Consider the following 21,362-nt stretch of genomic DNA (forward strand, 5'->3'; position numbering starts at 1 on the left):
GTGTGTGTGTGAGACAGATTGATGAGGAAGTAGCCAAACTGCTGCAGCTAAAGGCTCAATTGGGGGAAGATGATGGAAAACACCAGTTTGTCCTCAAGACTGCAAAGGTAAGAAAAGACAATTGACCAAGATGAGCACACATCAAGAATCATAAATTGCATATTTTTTGAGTATGACTAATGACACTAGCTGTGCTTCCATCAAACATTTTTATTCAAACTCTGTCATTTTGAAAAAAAAAACGCTTGATGGAAATGTCAATTAGCAAATCAAATCCCCACAATTCACTTAAACTTTTTTACGCTCACTCAAAGTGGTTAAACTTTTCACTTGATTGAAAGAAATGTGATGAATTGTAATGGAAAACGTATTTTCCAAATAAAAAATGAAATGCAAAAATAATTTAATTATATGATCACTAGGGACAGATCAGAGTAATGTAATAGTCAACCACCAGGCAGCTAGTCGACTACTGTGTCAACCTCTTTTTTTTCTTTAATTGTTTCAAATTTTTTGGATGTCTCTGACTTTTTTTGTCTTAATCCCTTACATTTAAGCAATTAAATAGATGTCAAATATATGAAGGTTAATCCTAGGTCAGTTTGACTACCATCGCTGCTTCTGATCGAAACCCCAGTCCGTGGAGCTCCTACTGTTTTTTTCAGGGTTTAAAATCTTGCAAGAGCTCCCGAAATGTTCGGACAACTATCCAAAATATGTTCACTTTTTGTCAGACCAACTTGTGTTCTATACTTGGTTCACTTTATTTCAGGGTGTGCTGATGAAATGTACTATATTTAACATAGCCAGCAGAGAACATGTAAAATTAGAGGTGACACACAGTCTTCCTTGCGGGAGTGCTGCTCTGACATGGTGCTGATTTTACCACTGTTTGGTGAAAAGATGTGCACGTTAAGCTTAATACTCCTGCCTGCACCCCTGACCACGGCCAATACAAAGCCCTGGAGTTGGTCCCCGGGCGCTGCACCAGGGCTGCCCCCTGTTCCGAGTGTACGCGGCTGCTCCTAGTGTACCCGGCTGCTCCTAGTGTACACGACTGCTCCCAGTGTACACGCCTGCTCCTAGTGCACACGCCTGCTCCTAGTGCACAGGTCTGCTCCCAGTGTACACGCCTTTTCCTAGTGTACATGCCTGCTACTAGTGTACACAGCTGTTCGTAGTGTACATGCCTGCTCCTAGTGTACACAGCTGCTCCTAGTGTACACAACTGCTCCTAGTGTACACAGCTGCTACTAGTGTACACGCCTGCTACTAGTGTACATGCCTGCTACTAGTGTACACAGCTGTTCATAGTGTACACGCCTGCTCCTAGTGTACACAGCTACCCCTAGTGTACATGCCTGCTCCTAGTATACACAGCTGCTCCTAGTGTACACACCTGCTCCTAATACACGCCTGCTGTTAGTGTACACAGCTGCTCCTAGTGTACACAGCTGATCCTAGTGTACACGACTGCTCCTAGTGTACACGCCTGCTCCTAGTGTACACAGCTGCTCTTAGTGTACATGCCTGCTACTAGTGTACATGCCTGCTCCTAGTGTACACAGCTGTTCGTAGTGTACACGCCTACTGCTAATGTACACAGCTACTCCTAGTGTACATGCCTGCTCCTAGTATACACAGCTGCTCCTAGTGTACACACCTGCTCCTAATACACGCCTGCTGTTAGTGTACACAGCTGCTCCTAGTGTACACAGCTGATCCTAGTGTACACGACTGCTCCTATTGTACACGCCTGCTCCTAGTGTACACAGCTGCTCTTAGTGTACATGCCTGCTACTAGTGTACATGCCTGCTCCTAGTGTACACAGCTGTTCGTAGTGTACACGCCTACTGCTAATGTACACAGCTACTCCTAGTGTACATGCCTGCTCCTAGTATACACAGCTGCTCCTAGTGTACACGCCTGCTCCTAGTACACGCCTGCTCTTAGTGTACACAGCTGATCCTAGTGTATATGTCTGCTCCTATTGTACGCAGCTGCTCCTAGTGTACGCGGCTGCTCCTAGTGTACTCACACGCTCCTAGTGTACACGCCTGCTCCTAGTGTACACAGCTGCGTCTAGTGCACACGCTTGCTGCTAGTGTACACGCCTGCTCCTAGTGTACACAACTGCTCCTAGTGTACATGCCTGCTCCTAGTGTACACAGCTGCTCACTGATTCTAGTGTGTGTACAGACGACAGGTTAAATGCAGAGAATACATTTCACTGCATGCATGTACAGTGAAAATAAAGTACCTTATTCTCAGTGCTGCCACTAGTGGTGTTAAAGGGTAGCGCGTCTACAAGGCATGTTTGATTCCACATGTTCTCCACTGTCTTGTTAAATTTAGTGGACTTCACCAGTGCACCTTCAAATAGAGTGGATTCCCCCCCCCCCGGTACTTTAGAAACAGCCCAGCTCACCACCACCACCCTGCTGGCTGTAAATTAACACCTGTTAGACTTTATCAAAAAGTGGACATGTTTTTGATAGTCTTCCAATTAGACATTTTTGTAGCTCATGCAAGTTTTATGTCCCTTAAAAACAGTAGGAGCTGTACTAAACATCACTTTTTTGAGATTGAAACACTTGTTTGTAGCATCGCATTACTCACTGTGACGCATTATGCTGCAAATAAAATTATCTACTCATTTATTTTCGTAATGTGTGTGTGTGTGGTGTTAGTGTGTGTGTGTTAGTTAGTGTAGATAGCGGGACCGAAAACTAAAGCACTTATGATCCTAATTATTTTTGGAGGTGGTAGGTATTGTCTCAGAGAGTAAGGGAAAAATCCCAGAAAATTAAAATTATGCATAATTATGCATAAATATGCAAAATATGCATTTTTCTAAAAATGGCTAAAAACCACTTTTCTCGGCATTTCAGATGACTCTGAGCATCTTTGATTTTTTCACCTACAGTGCATCCGGAAAGTATTCACACCCCTTCACTTTCCCCACATTTTGTTATGTTTCAGCCCTATTCCAAAATTGATTAAATTCCTTTTTTTCTCATCAATCTACACACAATACCCCATAATGACAAAGTGAAAAATGTTTTGTAGAAATTTTTGCAAATTTATTAAAAATAAAAAACTGAAATATTGCACGTACATAAGTATTCACACCCTTTGCTATGACACATAACATTGAGCTCAGGTTCATCCTGTTTCTACTGATCATCCTTGAGATGTTTCTACATCTTGATTGGAGTCCACCTGTAGTAAATTCAATTGACTGGACATGATTTGGAAAGGCACACACCTATCTATATAAGGTCCCACTGTTGACAGTGCATGTCAGAGCAGAAACCAAGCCATGAAGTCAAAGGAATTGTCTGTGGACCTCCAAGACAGGATTGTATCGAGGCACAGATCTGGGTAAGGGTACAAAAACATTTCTAGAGCTTTGAAGGTCCCGAAGAGCACAGTGGTCTCCATCATTCGTAAATCTAAGAAGTTTGGATCCACCAGGACTCTTCCTAGAGCTGGCCGCCCAGCCAAACTGAGCAATCAGGGGAGAAGGGCCTTGGTCAGGGAGGTGACCAAGAACCCGATGGTCACTCTGACAGAGCTCCAGCTTTCCTCTGTGGAGATGGGAGAACTTCCAGAAGGACAACCATCTCTGCAGCACTCCACCAATCAGGCCTTTATGGTAGAGTGGCCAGACAGAAGCCTCTGCTCAGTAAAAGGCACATGACAGACCGCTTGGAGTTTGCCAGAAAGCACCTAAAGGACTCTCAGACCACGAGAAAAAAGATTCTCTGGTCTGATGAAACCAAGATTGAACTCTTTGGCCTGAATGCCAAACGTCACATCTGGAGGAAACCAGGCACCTCTCATCACCTTGCTAATACCATCCCTACAGTGAAGCATGGTGGTGGCAGCATCATGCTGTGGGGATGTTTTTCAGCGGCAGGAACTGGGAGACTAGTCAGGATCAAGGGAAAGATGAATGGAGCAAAGTACAGAGAGATCCTTGAGGAAAACCTGCTCCAGAGCACTCAGGACCTCAGACTGGGACGAAGGTTTACCTTTCAACACGACAACGACCCTAAGCACACAGCCAAGACAACGAAGGAGTGGCTTCGGGACAAGTCTGTGAATGTCCTTGAGTGGCCCAGCCAGAGCCCAGACTTGAACCCCATTGAACATCTCTGGAAAGACCTGAAAATAGCTGTGCAGCGACGCTCCCCATCTAACCTTACAGAGTTTGAGAGGATCTGCCGAGAAGAATGGGAGAAATACCCCAAATATAGGTGTGCCAAGCTTGTAGCTTCATACCCAAGAAGACTTGAGGCTGTAATCGCTGACAAGGGTGCCTCAACCAAGTACTGAGTAAAGGGTGTGGATACTTACTACGTACAAGCAATATTTCAGTTTTTTATTTTTAATAAATTTGCAAAAATTTCTACAAAACCTTTTTCGATTTGTCATTATGGGGTATTGTATGTAGATTGATGAGGAAAAAAAAGGAATTTAATCCATTTTGGAATAAGGCTGTAATATAACAAAATGTGGGGAAAGTGAAGGGGTGTGAATACTTTCCGGATGCACTGTATATAAAAAAAAAATTTCTGGGACTTAGAAATGTTTTGGCATTGTGCAAAATAAATGCATTTTTGCAAAAATGCACTTATGATCCTAATTTTTTTTGGAGGTGGTAGGTATTGTTCCAGAGAGGACCAGAAAAATAGCAGAACATTAAAATATAATTATAATAATTATGCATATTTATGCAAAATATGCATTTTCTAAAAATGGCTAAAACCACTTTTCTCGGCATTTCAGATGATTCTGAGCATTTGGGGGGAGGGAGTTGGAGGGGGGGGAATCACTTTTCTCGGCGTTTCAGATGATTCTGAGCATTTGGGGGGAGGGAGTTGGAGTGGGGGGGGTTTAGGGGCAGGGGGAAGGCAGTTAGCTGGCAGGATGAAGAGGAGGGAGTTTTAGACGGGTGGATAACCAAACCGCTACATTCTAGTGGGGTTCTTCTAGTATATATTATATATATATATACACTCACCGGCCACTTTATTAGGCACACCTGTCCAACTGCTCATTAACGCAAATTTCTAATCAGCCAATCACATGGCAGCAACTCAATGCATTTAGGCATGTAGACATGGTCAAGACAAGCTGCTGCAGTTAAAACCGAGCATCAGAATGGGGAAGAAAGGTGAAAGGTGGGCGAAAATGCCTTGTTGATGCCAGAGGTCAGAGGAGAATGGCCAGACTGGTTCGAGCTGATAGAAAGGCAACAGTAACTCAAATAACCACTCATTACAACCGAGGTATGCAGAAGAACATCTCTGAACGCACAACACGTCGAACCTTGAGGCAGATGGGCTACAGCAGCAAGAAGACCACACCGGGTGCCACTCCTGTCAGCTAAGAACAGGAAACTGAGGCTACAATTCGCACAGGCTCACCAAAATTGGACAATAGAAGATTGGAAAAACGTTGCCTGGTCTGATGAGTCTTGATTTCTGCTGCGACATTCGGATGGTAGGGTCAGAATTTGGCGTCAACAACGTGAAAGCATGGATCCATCCTGCCTTGTATCAACGGTTCAGGCTGGTGGTGGTGGTGTAATGGTGTGGGGGATATTTTCTTGGCACACTTTGGGCCCCTTAGTACCAATTGAGCATCGTGTCAATGCCACAGCCTACCTGAGTATTGTTGCTGACCATGTCCATCCCTTTATGACCACAGTGTTCCTATCTTCTGATGGCTACTTCCAGCAGGATAACGCGCCATGTCATAAAGCTCGAATCATCTCAGACTGGTTTCTTGAACATGACAATGAGTTCACTGTACTCAAATGGCCTCCACAGTCACCAGATCTCAATCCAATAGAGCACCTTTGGGATGTGGTGGACCGGGAGATTTGCATCATGGATGTGCAGCCGACAAATCTGCAGCAACTGCGTGATGCTATCATGTCAATATGGACCAAACTCTCTGAGGAATGTTTCCAGTACCTTGTTGAATCTATGCCACGAAGGATTAAGGCAGTTCTGAAGGCAAAAGGGGGTCCAACCCGGTACTAGCAAGGTGTACCTAATAAAGTGGCCAGTGAGTGTATATATGAGTGCTGGGCAACGATTACATTTTTTTAATCACGATTAGTCGCATATTTTCTGCGATTAATCGTGATTAATCGCATTGTTATGCGCAAAATTCAATAATGAATTCAAAAGTAGTGTATCGCACACTTTTATTTTAAAAGTACTGCTATATGAACAAAAGTGCAATAACATTTGATTTGCAAACACTAACAAATAAGGTGCTATATGAACCTGGGCCCAGGGGCGAATCAGTCCACTGACTCGACTCTCACCTGGACCCAGCCCACGCCTCACCCACTCCCTCCCCCTAGTCTGCCACAACTGCATTTATCCATTCCTCCAACTTTACATTTTCTTACTCCTTTTCACCAAGCCAGTTGCTAAGACACACAAGGTCATTTACATTTTCAGACGATAAAGAAACTCTCTTCTTCTGTACAATATGACCAGCAAGAGAAAACAACCTTTCACAGGGTACGGCTGTTGCAGGTGTGGCCAAGTACTTCTGTGCAATGGAGGCCAGCCTGCTGTGTGAGCCTGCCTGTTTGGACCACCACTCTAACGGACAGGCCTCTGTACTGATGGTGGGCTCCGCTCTGTATCGACGCACACAGTTCTCAACTGAGTCTTCCTCCTGTTCAGAATCAGACTCTGATGAAGCAGCCAATAGGGCTAACTTTTTCTTTGGTGGCTCAGATGTTGTTGCTTCCACAGGTTTCTCTGCAACAACCCTCTGTTCCTTGAGTAAGTTGGTGACTTAGGCCCACACCTCACCCCTCTCAGCTCTGGGTATACACTTGAGGTACTTGAATCTCGGGTCCAATGCAGTAGCAATCTTCAGATATGCAATGTTGGTATTTTCCTTGCGTGTCTCCATGTCTGTTCTGAATGTAGACTTGAATTTGACCACGTAGGCAGGGTCATCATCTGAGCTCTCCATCACCTGAGAGAGATGGCAAAAAGCAGGCAGAACCACAGAGCATGAAACATACTTTTCTCCTCCCAGAAGTTCAGTCACATACCTGCAAAAAAAAATCAAACTCATTTCAGTCAAAATGTATTGCATTCACTTACTAAAATGTCCTCTACATATTCATGCTATATTTACATACAGACACTATTTCTCTCACATGCACTCAGACAGGACAGTGAGAAATATATATGATGTAAAATATACCTGCAGGGCTCCAGTAGTGTTTCTAACCTCTGTAGTTTGTCCATTTCAGCTGTAGTTGGCATGGCAATCTTGGTGTTGTGTGTGGTGAGGACATCCCTCAGTGGCTGTTCGTTTCTGCGGACGCTTTTTATCATGTCCAGAGTCGAATTCCATCTGATTGGAATGTCTTGTATAAGCGACTCCTTCTTTTGTCCATGTTCAATTTGTTGTTGTTCTAATTCTGCAGCACTTACTGGACTGTGTTTAAAGTGGCCCACAACTTTTCAACATGGCCATATCTCTGTTCTGCAGAGATACTGTGACAGAACGCTGGAGATTGTGCGCGACGCAGGGAACGTGTTCAAAAGGCAGATGTCTCGCAGCAGCGATCATATTTCTTGCACTATCTGTGCTAAGTGTGCTGACTTTATTTGAAATGTTTCAGCAAAATGTCTCTTCTGTTTTCATTACAGTCAGAACATGTGAATGCAGCTCCCACTGTTCATCAATATAGTGCACTGTAACTCCGAGGTAACTATGGTTACCCAGCGATGTCCAATAGTCTCCAGGGAGAGCAACAGTTGCTGCACGTTGTAACGCCATCGCTTTTGTAGTCCTCTCCTTTTCGTAAAACTCGTGTATTCTTCTCGTGATAGTGCGTCTTGAGGGAGGCTCATACGTGCCATCATTCGTTGCGATCCTAAGAATATTCCTCAGACCGACATCTTCCACAATACTAACCGGCCTGCAGTTTGTAGCTATCCACTTCGCTGTGGCATTGGTTAGCTTGTCTTGCTTCTTTTTACCTATACTTCTCCCAAACATATCTAACGTAGTCTGGCGAAGCCTCCTTTTGGTGGGTGATTTGCTTGCATCAACGGTGTGTTTTGCATTTAGGTGATAATTCAGACTCGAAGTACTCCGGTGATAGGAAAATTCAACATTACAGTAGTTACAAATAACTTTCGTTCTATCAACTCCGCCGTCTGGAATTGATTTAAAATGAAAATGTCCATGTAATAGTTTGTTACCTTTCTATATTTTCTTTCTCTCCACGCCAATTCTTTTCTGTACCGGTTCATGTGAGCGCTGCAGCAGTCTTAGGCCCACCCCAAATGCTCTCATTGGCCCACCCCAAGCCAATACTGATCAACATCCCACCCCTCCTGTGACCCATGGTTTGTCTGTATGTGTATTCACAACCAGTGAGCAACAGACTTTCAAAATAATAATAATAAAAAAAACTGTGTTAATCCGCGATAAAATAATTGTCGGCGTTAACACGATAATAATGCAGTAACTTGCCCAGCCCTAATACATACACTACCGTTCAAAAGTTTGGGGTCACATTGAAATGTCCATATTTTTGAAGGAAAAGCACTGTACTTTTCAATGAAGATAACTTTAAACTAGTCTTAACTTTAAAGAAATACACTCTATACATTGCTAATGTGGTAAATGACTATTCTAGCTGCAAATGTCTGGTTTTTGGTGCAATATCTACATAGGTGTATAGAGGCCCATTTCAAGCAACTATCACTCCAGTGTTCTAATGGTACAATGTGTTTGCTCATTGGCTCAGAAGGCTAATTGATGATTAGAAAACCCTTGTGCAATCATGTTCACACATCTGAAAACAGTTTAGCTCGTTACAGAAGCTACAAAACTGACCTTCCTTTGAGCAGATTGAGTTTCTGGAGCATCACATTTGTGGGGTCAATTAAACGCTCAAAATGGCCAGAAAAAGAGAACTTTCATCTGAAACTCGACAGTCTATTCTTGTTCTACTTTTGAACGGTAGTGTATATATATATATATATATATATATATATATATATATATATATATATATATATATATACACTACCGTTCAAAAGTTTGGGATCACCCAAACAATTTTGTGTTTTCCATGAAAAGTCACACTTATTCACCACCATATGTTGTGAAATGAATAGAAAATAGAGTCAAGACATTGACAAGGTTAGAAATAATGATTTGTATTTGAAATAAGATTTTTTTTACATCAAACTTTGCTTTCGTCAAAGAATCCACCATTTGCAGCAATTACAGCATTGCAGACCTTTGGCATTCTAGCTGTTAATTTGTTGAGGTAATCTGGAGAAATTGCACCCCACGCTTCCAGAAGCAGCTCCCACAAGTTGGATTGGTTGGATGGGCACTTCTTGCGTACCATACGGTCAAGCTGCTCCCACAACAGCTCAATGGGGTTCAGATCTGGTGACTGCGCTGGCCACTCCATTACCGATAGAATACCAGCTGCCTGCTTCTGCTCTAAATAGTTCTTGCACAATTTGGAGGTGTGTTTAGGGTCATTGTCCTGTTGTAGGATGAAATTGGCTCTAATCAAGCGCTGTCCACTGGGTATGGCATGGCGTTGCAAAATGGAGTGATAGCCTTCCTTATTCAGAATCCCTTTTACCCTGTACAAATCTCCCACCTTACCAGCACCAAAGCAACCCCAGACCTCACATTACCTCCACCATGCTTAACAGATGGCGTCAGGCATTCTTCCAGCATCTTTTCATTTGTTCTGCGTCTCACAAACGTTCTTCTTTGTGATCCAAACACCTCAAGCTTGGATTCATCCGTCCACAACACTTTTTTCCAGTCTTCCTCTGTCCAATGTCTGTGTTCTTTTGCCCATCTTAATCTTTTTCTTTTATTGGTCAGTCTCAGATATGGCTTTTTCTTTGCCACTCTGCCCTGAAGCCCAGAATCCCGCAGCCGCCTCTTCACTGTAGATGTTGACACTGGTGTTTTGCGGGTACTATTTAATGAAGATGCCAGTTGGGGACCTGTGAGGCGTCTGTTTCTCAAACTAGAGACTCTAATGTACTTATCTTCTTGCTCAGTTGTGCAACGCGGCCTCCCACTTCTTTTTCTACTCTGGTTAGAGCCTGTTTGTGCTGTCCTCTGAAGGAAGTAGTACACACCGGTGTAGGAAATCTTCAATTTCTTAGCAATTTCTCGCATGGAATAGCCTTCATTTCTAAGAACAAGAATAGACTGTCGAGTTTCAGATGAAAGTTCTCTTTTTCTGGCCATTTTGAGCGTTTAATTGACCCCACAAATGTGATGCTCCAGAAACTCAATCTGCTCAAAGGAAGGTCAGTTTTGTAGCTTCTGTAACGAGCTAAACTGTTTTCAGATGTGTGAACATGATTGCACAAGGGTTTTCTAATCATCAATTAGCCTTCTGAGCCAATGAGCAAACACATTGTACCATTAGAACACTGGAGTGATAGTTGCTTGAAATGGGCCTCTATACACCTATGTAGATATTGCACCAAAAACCAGACATTTGCAGCTAGAATAGTCATTTACCACATTAGCAATGTATAGAGTGTATTTCTTTAAAGTTAAGACTAGTTTAAAGTTATCTTCATTGAAAAGTACAGTGCTTTTCCTTCAAAAATATGGACATTTCAATGTGATCCCAAACTTTTGAACGGTAGTGTATATATATATATATATATATATATATATATATATATATATATATATTCAGTGGTGTGAAAAAGTGTTTGCCCCCTTCCTGATTTCTTATTTTTTTGCATGTTTGTCACACTTAAATGTTTCAGATCATCAAACAAATTTAGATATTAGACAAAGATAACACAAGTAAACACAAAATGCAGTTTTTAAATGAAGGTTTTTATTATTAAGGGGAAAAAAAATCCAAAGCTACATGGTCCTTTGTGAAAAAGTGATTGCCCCCTAAACCTAATAACTGGTTGGGCCACCCTTAGCAGCAACAACTGCAATCAAGCATTTGTGATAACTGGCAGTGAGTCTTTTACAGCGCTGTGGAGGAATTTTGGCCCACTCATCTTTGCAGAATTGTTGTAATTCAGCCACATGAACCGCCTTTTTAAGGTCATGCCACAGCATCTCAATCGGATTCAGGTCAGGACTTTGACTAGGCTACTCCAAAGTCTTCATTTTGTTTTTCTTAAGCCATTCAGAGGTGGACTTGCTGGTGTGTTTTGGATCATTGTCCTGCTGCAGAACCCAAGTGTGCTTCAGCTTGAGGTCACGAACAGATAGCCGGACATTCTCCTTCAGGATTTTTTGGTAGATAGCAGAATTCATGGTTCCATTTACCACAGCAAGTCTTCCAGGTCCTGAAGCAGCAAAACAGCCCCAGACAATCACACTACCACCACCATATTTTACTGTTGGTATGATGTTCCTTTTCTGAAATGTTGTGTTACTTTTACGCCAGATGTAATGGGACACACACCTTCCAAAAAGTTCAACTTTTGTCTCGTCAGTCCACAGAGTATTTTCCCAAAAGTCTTGGGGATCATCAAGATGTTTTCTGGCAAAACAGATGAGCCTTTATGTTCTTTTTGCTCAGCAGTGGTTTTCGTCTTGGAACTCTGCCATGCAGGCCATTTTTGCCCAGTCTCTTTCTTATGGTGGAGTCATGAACACTGACCTTAACTAAGGCAAGTGAGGCCTGCAGTTCTTTGGATGTTGTTGTGGGGTCTTTTGTGACCTCTTGGATGAGTCGTTGCTGCGCTCTTGGGGTAAATTGGTCGGCCGGCCACTCCTGGGAAGGTTCACCACTGTTCCATGTTTTCGCCATTTGTGGATAATGGCTCTTACTGTGGTTCGCTGGAGTCCCAAAGCTTTAGAAATGGCTTTATAACCTTTTCCAGACTGATAGATTTCAATTACTTTGTTTCTCATTTGTTCCTGAATGTCTTTGGATCGCAGCATGATGTCTAGCTTTTGAGGATCTTTTGGTCTACTTCACTTTGTCAGGCAGGTCCTATTTAAGTGATTTCTTGATTGAGAAGAGGTGTGGCAGTAATCAGGCCTGGGTATGGCTAGAGAAATTGAACTCAGCTTTCCAAAGATGTGATAAACCACACTTAATTTATGTTTTAACAGGGGGGGGGGGCAATCACTTTTTCACACAGGGCCATGTAGGTTTGGATTTTTCTTTTCCCTTAATAATAAAAACCTTCATGAAGAAACTGCATCTTGTGTTTACTTGTGTTATCTTTGTCTAACATTTAAATTTGTTTGATGATCTGAAACATTTAAGTGTGACAAACATGCAAAAAAATAAGAAATCAGGAAGGGGGCAAACACTTTTTCACACCACTGTATATATATATATATATATATATATATATATATATATATATATATATATATGCATCTGCTTATTGTGATTGTGTATAGGCTAGATAACAATCACATACCTTCACCAAAACAAGATGTTCCAGGAAAAGTAAATCTTCATTAATAGGGCTCCCTTGAGTCGGACTAGTCGACCATTTGTCCAGACAACCTCTCAAATATTCAACTTGGAAAAAATAAACTTTTGCAAATCCTTAATGATCAGTTGTTTCTTGATTTGAACTTCAGCTATGCCATGGCGAGCCTAGAGCATTATCAAAAAATTCCCAATGGACAATATATGTTAAATAATGATACTGGTATATGATGTTATCATTGATATTTGAGTTCAGGTGAAAACATGCACATAGACTATCTGACTGTGTGTGGCCTTTATACAACAGGCTTCTATTTAACAGCAAAACAATGGTTTGCTCTAAATTAGAGTTCTCTTAAGTCTGCACCATGTCTTTTTTTATTTTGCCTAATTTCTTTCTCAACCAAGTTTCAATGAAGAACCACTGTTGTGCTTGTTGGAGGATGAAGGTGATTTTTATTAAGTTCAGCCTATTACACAATTATGCAAAGCACATGTCTCTAAGCACAGTTTTCTGTTATACTACTCAGTAGACACTAATAAATCAATCAATATTGTGTTATACTGCTCATCAATAGACACTAATAAATCAATCAATATTGTGTTATACTGCTCATCAGTAGACACAAATAAATCCATCACATTTGATCATTTCAGATTCAGACAACTTTATTTATCCCAGAAGAGCAATTCAGTTCCACAGTCTACCCTGACCATACACAATCTACCCAGGCCATACACAACTCGCAATCTACCCAGACCATACACCAGCCAGCAGTGGCTAACCATGTGCCATGGAGAGCCATGTGTATGCAGGTTTTCATTCCAACCCGACTCCACACCAGGTGATTTCACTGATACATTCTTCCTCTTTGGTTGAAGCGTTGCTAATTAGTGAAATCACCTGGTGTGGAGTCTGGCTGGAATGAAAACCTGCATACACATGGCGCTCCATGGCACATGGTTAGCCATCCTTGCCATACACAATCTACCCAATCTACCCAGACCATATACAGTCTATGCATACCGTACACAATCTAGCCAGACCATCTACAATCTACACAGACCATACACAAATCACAAGCTATCCAGACCATACACAACCTACCCAGACCATACACAATCTACCCAGACTATACACAACTCACAATCTACCCAGACCATACACAGTCTACCCAGAACATGCACAACTCACTGACGAGCAGCAATCAGCAGTATGTCAGAGACAATACAGAATAGTATATGGGCAAGCGATAACACACTGGTGGGCACCAATGTGGCCATGCATGCAGACTCACACGAGGATCAGGCGAAGGATACAAATTCACATAAGTTATAAGAATAGAATAAATAAATAAATAAATGAAGCATCGTAAGATGCATTGCACATTCCATTCCAACACAACATTCAGTGAACGTACTGGCCCACGAGCCATGTGGAAAACAGATGAGGTATAAACCAACTTCTGTGGCTTAAATCAAAATAATGCATTTTACTTTTTTTTAGCCTTATCTGTGTTGAACCCAAGCTATAAGATGACAGACAAGTGAATGCTTAGGTTATCAAAAGAGAACTGATTTAAATGATAGGCTAAACTATGCCAATGAGAACATTCACAGACATGCCAATGAGACCAACTTAAATGAAAGACTGCCTAAATAATCACAAATAATCTCAATGATGTGTGGTCCACTTGCATGTTTGGCCTAAAAACTGAGCTTGTCCACTTTCTCTGGCTTCAACTGAGTGCGATTAACTTACTTTTCTGAAACAAATAATGTAGGACTAGTGGCATTCATGCAGTATTATATTTGAGCAATTTGTGCCATCATTAGCAATGATTTATCCTTTATTTTCATGTAGAATCAAGAATATAGTAGCTAATGAAGGGTAGCCAGGGATACGGTGGCTTTATGTTGAAGGTCTGTGTTACAACAACATCTGTGACCATCAAAATGTTGACCATAGTAGTTATGCGACACAAAATGTTGACCATAGTTATGCTATACAAAATGTTGACCATAGTTATGCTACACAAAATGTTGACCATAGTTATACTACTCAAAATGTTGACCATAGTTATGCTTCACAAAATGTTGACCATAGTTATGCTACTCAAAATGTTGACCATAGTTATGCTTCACGAAATGTTGACCATAGTTATGCTACTCAGAATGTTGACCATAGTTATACTACACAAAATGCTGACCATAGTTATGCTACACAAAGTGTAGACCATAGTTATGCTTCACAAAATGTTGACCATAGTTATGCTACTCAAAATGTTGACCATAGTTATGCTTCACGAAATGTTGACCATAGTTATGCTACTCAGAATGTTGACCATAGTTATACTACACAAAATGCTGACCATAGGTATGCTTCACGAAATGTTGACCATAGTTATGCTACTTAGAATGTTGACCATAGTTATACTACACAAAATGTTAATCATAGTTATGTTACACAAAAACTGGGGATCAGTCCAAGAGGTTTTTGCAGTAGATTCACAGACACTTCCAGCTCCTGGTGGTTAGGGATGCATGTGGTGTGGCGAAGGTCAGGATAAGGAACTGGAAGGGTGCTCGTCCCTTGGCGTTGCTGTCTAGTAGTTACAACTGTGGACGTGGTGCTTACTTGTACATTTTGGACACCCATGGTCACAATTTTTGAAAGTCGTAAGTTTTGGTGTAACAACGGCTTCTTGACAGCAGTGGAGACAACTGAGGGAACGCCAATGGTGCTGGTTCACTAGATGAAGTTGCACATGTGTCTAGCGTTTATTGCAACATTTGTTTAACAAAGTATTTATATTCATTCATCCACATTCGAAGGCTCTCCTTTCTCATTTGGTTAGAAACCAAAGTAATGCCAAATAAGAGCAGATGTTTATTAACGAGATTTGCCTTCTTTCCTCCATGATAGGGGAAGAATGTGTACATATTAATATGCCATCTGCTTCTCTAAACCTCTTGATAAGTTTGGCAGAAAAAAGTTCTTTGCTGAGCTGTTTGTCATCTTTTTGGGCAGAATGACAACTATTATATTTCTCTGAACAATATTAACCTTACATCACCCAAGACTAGCAATGGCACATGGTAGCCGATACAGGTGGACAGAGGAGAAAATAAAAACCTTTCTTTCTTTTTTTTTTCTCAAATTTTCCCAATTTTTCTCCCCAATTGTGGAGGGAGCTTGGAGTAGAGCCGCTGCTCCTTCGCATAGAAAGGAGCCAGTTGAGATGGTTTGGGCATCTGATTAGGATGCCTCCCGGGCGCCTTCCTTTGGAGGCTTACCATGCACGGCCAACTGGGAGGAGACCCCTGGGTAGACCCAGAACTTGCTGAAAGGACATATCTGGCCTGGGAATGCCTTGGGATCCCCCAGGAGGAGCTGGAGGGCTTTGCTGGGGAGAGGGACGTCTGGCGTGCCCTACTTAGCTTGCTGCCACCACGACCTGACCCCGGAAAAGCAGCTGAAGATGAGATGAGATTCTCCCCAATTGTATCTGGCCAATTACCCCGCTCTTTTTGAGCCGACCCGGTCGCTGCATCCACCCCTCTCTGCCGATCCGGGGGATGCCCCGACTGACCAGAGGAGCAGTGACCAGGACACATACCCACATCTGACTTCCCACCCGCAGACACGGCCAATTGTGTCTGTAGGGATGCCTGACCAAGGTGTAGGTAACACGGGGGTTTGACCTGGCGATACCGTGTTGGTAGGCAACGGAATAGACCACTATGCTACCCAGACACCCGACCTTTCTTTATCTTATATACAAAAAAAAACAACATAAGTAATATTCGATGGGAAATGGCAGTGCAATATAACTGGTTATCTTTTAAATGTGGCCTTACTCATGGCCACATTTGAAAGATAAATGGTCCAGGTAGCGTGGCGGTCTATTCCGTTGCCTACCAAAACGGGGATTGCCGGACTGAATCCCCATGTTACTTCCGGCTTGGTTGGGCATCCCTACAGACACAGTTGGCCATGTTTGCGGGTGGAAAGCCAGATGTGGGTATGTGTCCTGGTCGCTGCAGTAGTGCCTCCTCTGGTCAGTCGGGGCACCTGTTCATGGGGGAGAGGGAACTGGGAGGAATAGTGTGATCCTGCCACACGCTACGTCCCCCTGGTGAAACTCCTCACTGTCAGGTGAAAAGAAGCGGCTGGTGACTCCACATGTATCGGAGGATGCATGTGGTAGTCTGCAGCCCTCCCTGGATCAGCAGAGGGGGTGGAGCAGCGACTGGGACGGCTAGGAAGAGTGGGGTAATTGGCCAAGTACAATTGCGGAGAAAAAGGGAGAAAAAAATGTGGCCTTCCACTGAACCAAAAGAGCAGCACAAACTATTCCAGTAATTATCAGTTCTTAATAAGACTGTCCACCATTCTCATGGGTGTCAAAGTATGGCTAGAAGTTGTAGGCTGCATAGGCCTATGTTCAGACTTTATTTGCTTCAGCATATCTGATGAAAATGATTTGTGTGAAAGGTATTGGTAAATTGGATAGAAACATTACTTCTTCAATACATTTGCTTTCTCTTTCTGTGACTACACCTACTCCTATCAGGGAACAAGGGACTACAACCCCAAGCAGATGGCTATCCGAGAGAGGGTCTTCAACATCATCATTGGCTGTTTCAAACGCCATGGAGCTGAAACCATCGACACACCTGTCTTTGAACTGAAGGCAGGCAGAAAGTATTGTGTGCACACATTTGAACAAACTGTCAGTTGAGTTTGTATGAATTTGATGCTATGTCCTGTCCCATGGGATGTTTTAGGAAACACTGACAGGAAAGTATGGAGAAGACTCCAAGCTCATCTATGACCTCAAGGATCAAGGAGGAGAACTTCTGTCCCTCAGATATGACCTTACTGTATCCTAACACACAACTGTGTTACACCACTAAGTGAAAAATACTTTACTGCCTTTCCTCTTTTACACTGTGACTATCAGCAAATGTTTCTGTTACGTGCCTCTCAAAAGTTATAGAAGTGATCTTTGTTTTTAACAAAATGTTTGTAGCAATATGCAGATGACATTATTAGCCTGTGAACATGGTCACTTTTCTTCACCCAACAGTCTTTTTTTTTTCTTTGTTTAAACACGTGATATAGATACATCTACCCTAATATTCCACTAATAATCGGAATAAAAGCCCAATCAAAATAAAATTACCTCATGTAACAACCTCAATCAGAAGAGATGGACCCGATCGGAAGGACCCGCTCAACCCGACTGGTTGAGCAGGGTGGTGTGACCCTTGTATATTCCGTTCAATTGGAAAATATTAGCGTGTGTAATAACTATGTAAAAGCTAAATCTGACCATTTCTCTCTGGCTGGAATCAATATATTCTTTCTGCGTATGTCTGCCCCACATGGGGGTAACATTAGGTGACGTGAATGAGTTTGTTCCTGCACTATAAATGTAACGATGCACCGCAACCTCTGACTGACCAGCTCATTCTTCTCTCATCACATGTTGGGGTGAAAACGTGTGGATGGAAGCTTGTTTTGCACCCTGTCAGACTGCACAGCCTGGCTTTAACAAGCGTAAGATCCAATACAGCACTGATGTTTAACCAGCTTGTGCATGCTGTTGCCGCTGTTCGTGACTATGCGAGGACATGCTGTCTGTTTGCTTTTTTCGGTCACGGCCTTGTTTCAATCATCTTTGTTGAATTGTCCACCTTAATTTTTCACAATGTTAATGTTTCACCTATGTTAAGGTGACTGTCATTGGCACAAGTCCATAAATACTGGGATGGCATCCAGTGCTTTACCTGTGCCCCCATCCATAGGGTTAGTGGTTATGTCAGGAAGGGCATCCGACATAAAATTTTGCCATATCGTTATGTGTATTGACAAAACCATACGGATCATTGATTGAGGCTCACTACCGGTCAAGGCCCGGGTTAACAATAACTGCCATTGGTACTGTGCCCTCACAGGGTACCGATGGAAACTATACAATTCGCTGTGGTGACACCTGAGAAATGGGGAACAAGCTGAAAGAAATAGAAGACACCTGTGTTCAGATGATGGAGTGATATCACTGTGTATCTCAGAATCAGAAACACCTTATTTGTCATTTCATTTCATGCACTTGTGCACATGAAATGAAATGAAACATTGTTTCCCTCAGCCCACAGCCCCACAGCAGTGCAACACAAAGACAAAACAAAAACACATATCCAAGAACTACAAGAACACATATACCTAAACTAACACATATAGCTAAACAAAACAAAAAAATCACTGTCCAGGAGAACGAACGCCAGCCAGGATGACTGTTGGAACTGCCGGTCTGCATGGGCTAGCAGTTAGCTTAGCCTGCCCTGCTTCCGCGTCCTGTCAAACCGCTCTTGGTGTTTCCTCTTCGGGGGCAGCTCCGGTCAGGGCCATGGTCCTTGGGCCCACAGGACACAGCAGACCAAGCTCCCTCAGCTGATCCAACACTAGCTCTCCCAGCCAGATGCCTTCGACACACATCCCCGCACTCCACACGACGACACTGAAAAAACAGTCAAGGCTTGGTGAGGCCGCCACCAGACTGCCCTTAGTGTTATTGGAACTGCCGGTCTGCATGGGCTAGCAGTTAGCTTAGCCTGCCCCACTTCCATGTCCTGTCAGACTGCCCTCGGTGTTACCTCTTCGGGCACAGCTCCAGGCATGGCCGTGGTCTCTGGGCTCACAGGACGCAGCAGATCAAGCTCTCCCTACCAATCCAGAGCCAGCTCCCCCAGCCATCAAATGAAGACAAACTTAGACGCAGATGTGGGCAAAGACACTGCATGGACTGTACTGGGTGAAGCTGCCACAAACCTGAATTTGCGCTGCCATCTTCCCACACCGGTACTGGGTGAGGCCACTGCAAATGTGAATTTGCACCGCGATCTTCCTGTTAACCTATTACACAAACATCAGTGTGTGTAATAAGCCTTGTACTGCGTTCTTTATGAACTGATATTGTGTAATGTCCTGTGTGAAATTGTGTAACATTATTCAGCTGATTTTCCCCTGTTTGCTGTTCACAATTACTTCTTAATTAGAAAGAACAGCAGAAATCCAAATATTGTTCCAAAGGACATGATGTGAGTCCATCTTGAAAAATGTATTAACAGACTGAAACACTTCTTCTGTTATCCAGCAGATTAGATGGCTCACAGCCGGCGGAGCCTTACTTCAGGAATTAGTATTGGACCCGTTAGTTGACTGGTTAGCGCAGTAACCCGTGGTCCGCGCTACCCGGGTTTGATTCCCGGCTGCGGTGGATTCCCGGCTGCCCCCTGAGTTTGCTACATTGGTACATCACTACATTACTTAATTACTTACTTACTTAATTAAGTACTTGCTTTATTAGTATACAGGAAAGTATTAAAAGTAACAGTACATGCATTACATAAATTGATTATATTTAGACTGGCCTGACTTACTTAAAACTGGTTTACAGCAGGTTCCTGTTCTACAGCACATAAGACAGAACCACATTACAATACAAAATAAAAACCAAAAATTACCGAAGCAAAACATCATCAGCTACACAGAGACTACAAAGGGATGGACCCAAGATGGTGTATGTGAGTTGAATCAGTGGGTACAGGTGTGTCCTTCCATGAGATAGTGTTTATATGCCTTATTGAATTATATAGTAAGAGTTTATTGCTCTAATGTAATATGGGATCTCATACCAAATGTTAGTGTATGTATGAAAAATGATCTCTGACCATAGTTTTTGTAAGCTGGTACTGGAATAAGTACATGGTGTGATTAATCTAGTGGTATGTTCTTGTGTTGTTTTGTCTTGTAAATAGAGCAGTAAGTGTTGGGAGAGGAGTTATTGTTTTGAATCTGAAAGTACAATTTGATTGCCAAATGATTGGCGTAGTTCTGAAAAGTCAGGGCATTAGAATGTGAAAGTGTAGTTCAGCGGTGAGTCCAAGGGGTAAGGTTGCCATGGATCTTAGAAGCTTTATTGTAGAATCTTGCTGCTGGTTCAGTGGTTTCTTGGTGGCGAGGGACCAGATTGGGAGACAGTAGGATACTGTTGAAAGATTGATGGCATGTAGATGTGTGTCTGAGACAGTATGGGTGAGATATGGTCTGATCGTGTTTTAAAGATATAATTTCTTGTTGAGCTTCGCTAAATGATGATATTCAATACTACATTAGATCAAGATTTGGTAGGGGAATGGAGATACATCAGTTCTGTTTTCTTCACATTGATAGATGATTAGATTTCAACCACTCATGTATGTATTGAAGGTCAGGAGAGTTTTGAGTTTATGACATCAGGTGATAGAGGAGAGGCATAAAGCTACCAGCATGAGTTTAGAAAAAAATAAGAATTTTAATTTAATTTAAAAAAAATGTACATATCACAAGCATGAGAATTTTGTAAAGAGTTCAAAATGTCAGCCAGTTCATTCTGTGTAGTCTCAGAGAAAGAACTGGTGGGATGTAGAAGAAAAAACGAGGGGGGGGTAAGAGGGAGGGAAGTTAGATGCCAGTTCTTAACAGATGTAACAAAATAATCATTGAAAGAGCTTGTAGTCTTTTCAGCTTCAGTGATATTACATACATTATGCCTTGTAGAGAAGTTTGAATGTTGTCATTCTTTTTCATCTCATTTTCACCAGTGATGACTTTGTCTGCCATAATGTTTAAGGTTTAGAAGTAGTTAGAATAATCTGCTTTTCAGTAGTACATTTGTTTCTGAATCAGCAATCAGATATTCAACATGTTTTGTTTAATACATTGTGTCAAACATGCAACCAATGTAAATGCAAATCTGCAGTCTGGATATATGCTTCTGCAAAGCAAATGCCTCACATTGTACTGGTCAAATACACCCCCCCCCCCCCGTT

The 21,362-nt window shown here is 42.3% G+C and overlaps 1 protein-coding gene across 3 annotated transcripts in view; it reads left to right on the forward strand.

Moving 5' to 3' along the window:
* Window positions 1–21,362, forward strand: part of hars (histidyl-tRNA synthetase) — a 63,224-nt gene that overhangs the window by 18,960 nt on the left and 22,902 nt on the right. For 2 of the 3 annotated variants that reach the window (XM_056273401.1, XM_056273410.1), the window contains 3 exons: window positions 18–107; window positions 17,060–17,179; window positions 17,274–17,369. In XM_056273401.1, the coding sequence (XP_056129376.1) occupies window positions 18–107; window positions 17,060–17,179; window positions 17,274–17,369 (306 nt within the window). The remainder of the gene's footprint in view (window positions 1–17; window positions 108–17,059; window positions 17,180–17,273; window positions 17,370–21,362) is intronic. The other variant, XM_056273417.1, reaches the window with a different exon arrangement.

This window comes from Lampris incognitus, chromosome 1 (genome assembly GCF_029633865.1).
Source record: "Lampris incognitus isolate fLamInc1 chromosome 1, fLamInc1.hap2, whole genome shotgun sequence".
NCBI classification, from domain to species: domain Eukaryota; kingdom Metazoa; phylum Chordata; class Actinopteri; order Lampriformes; family Lampridae; genus Lampris; species Lampris incognitus.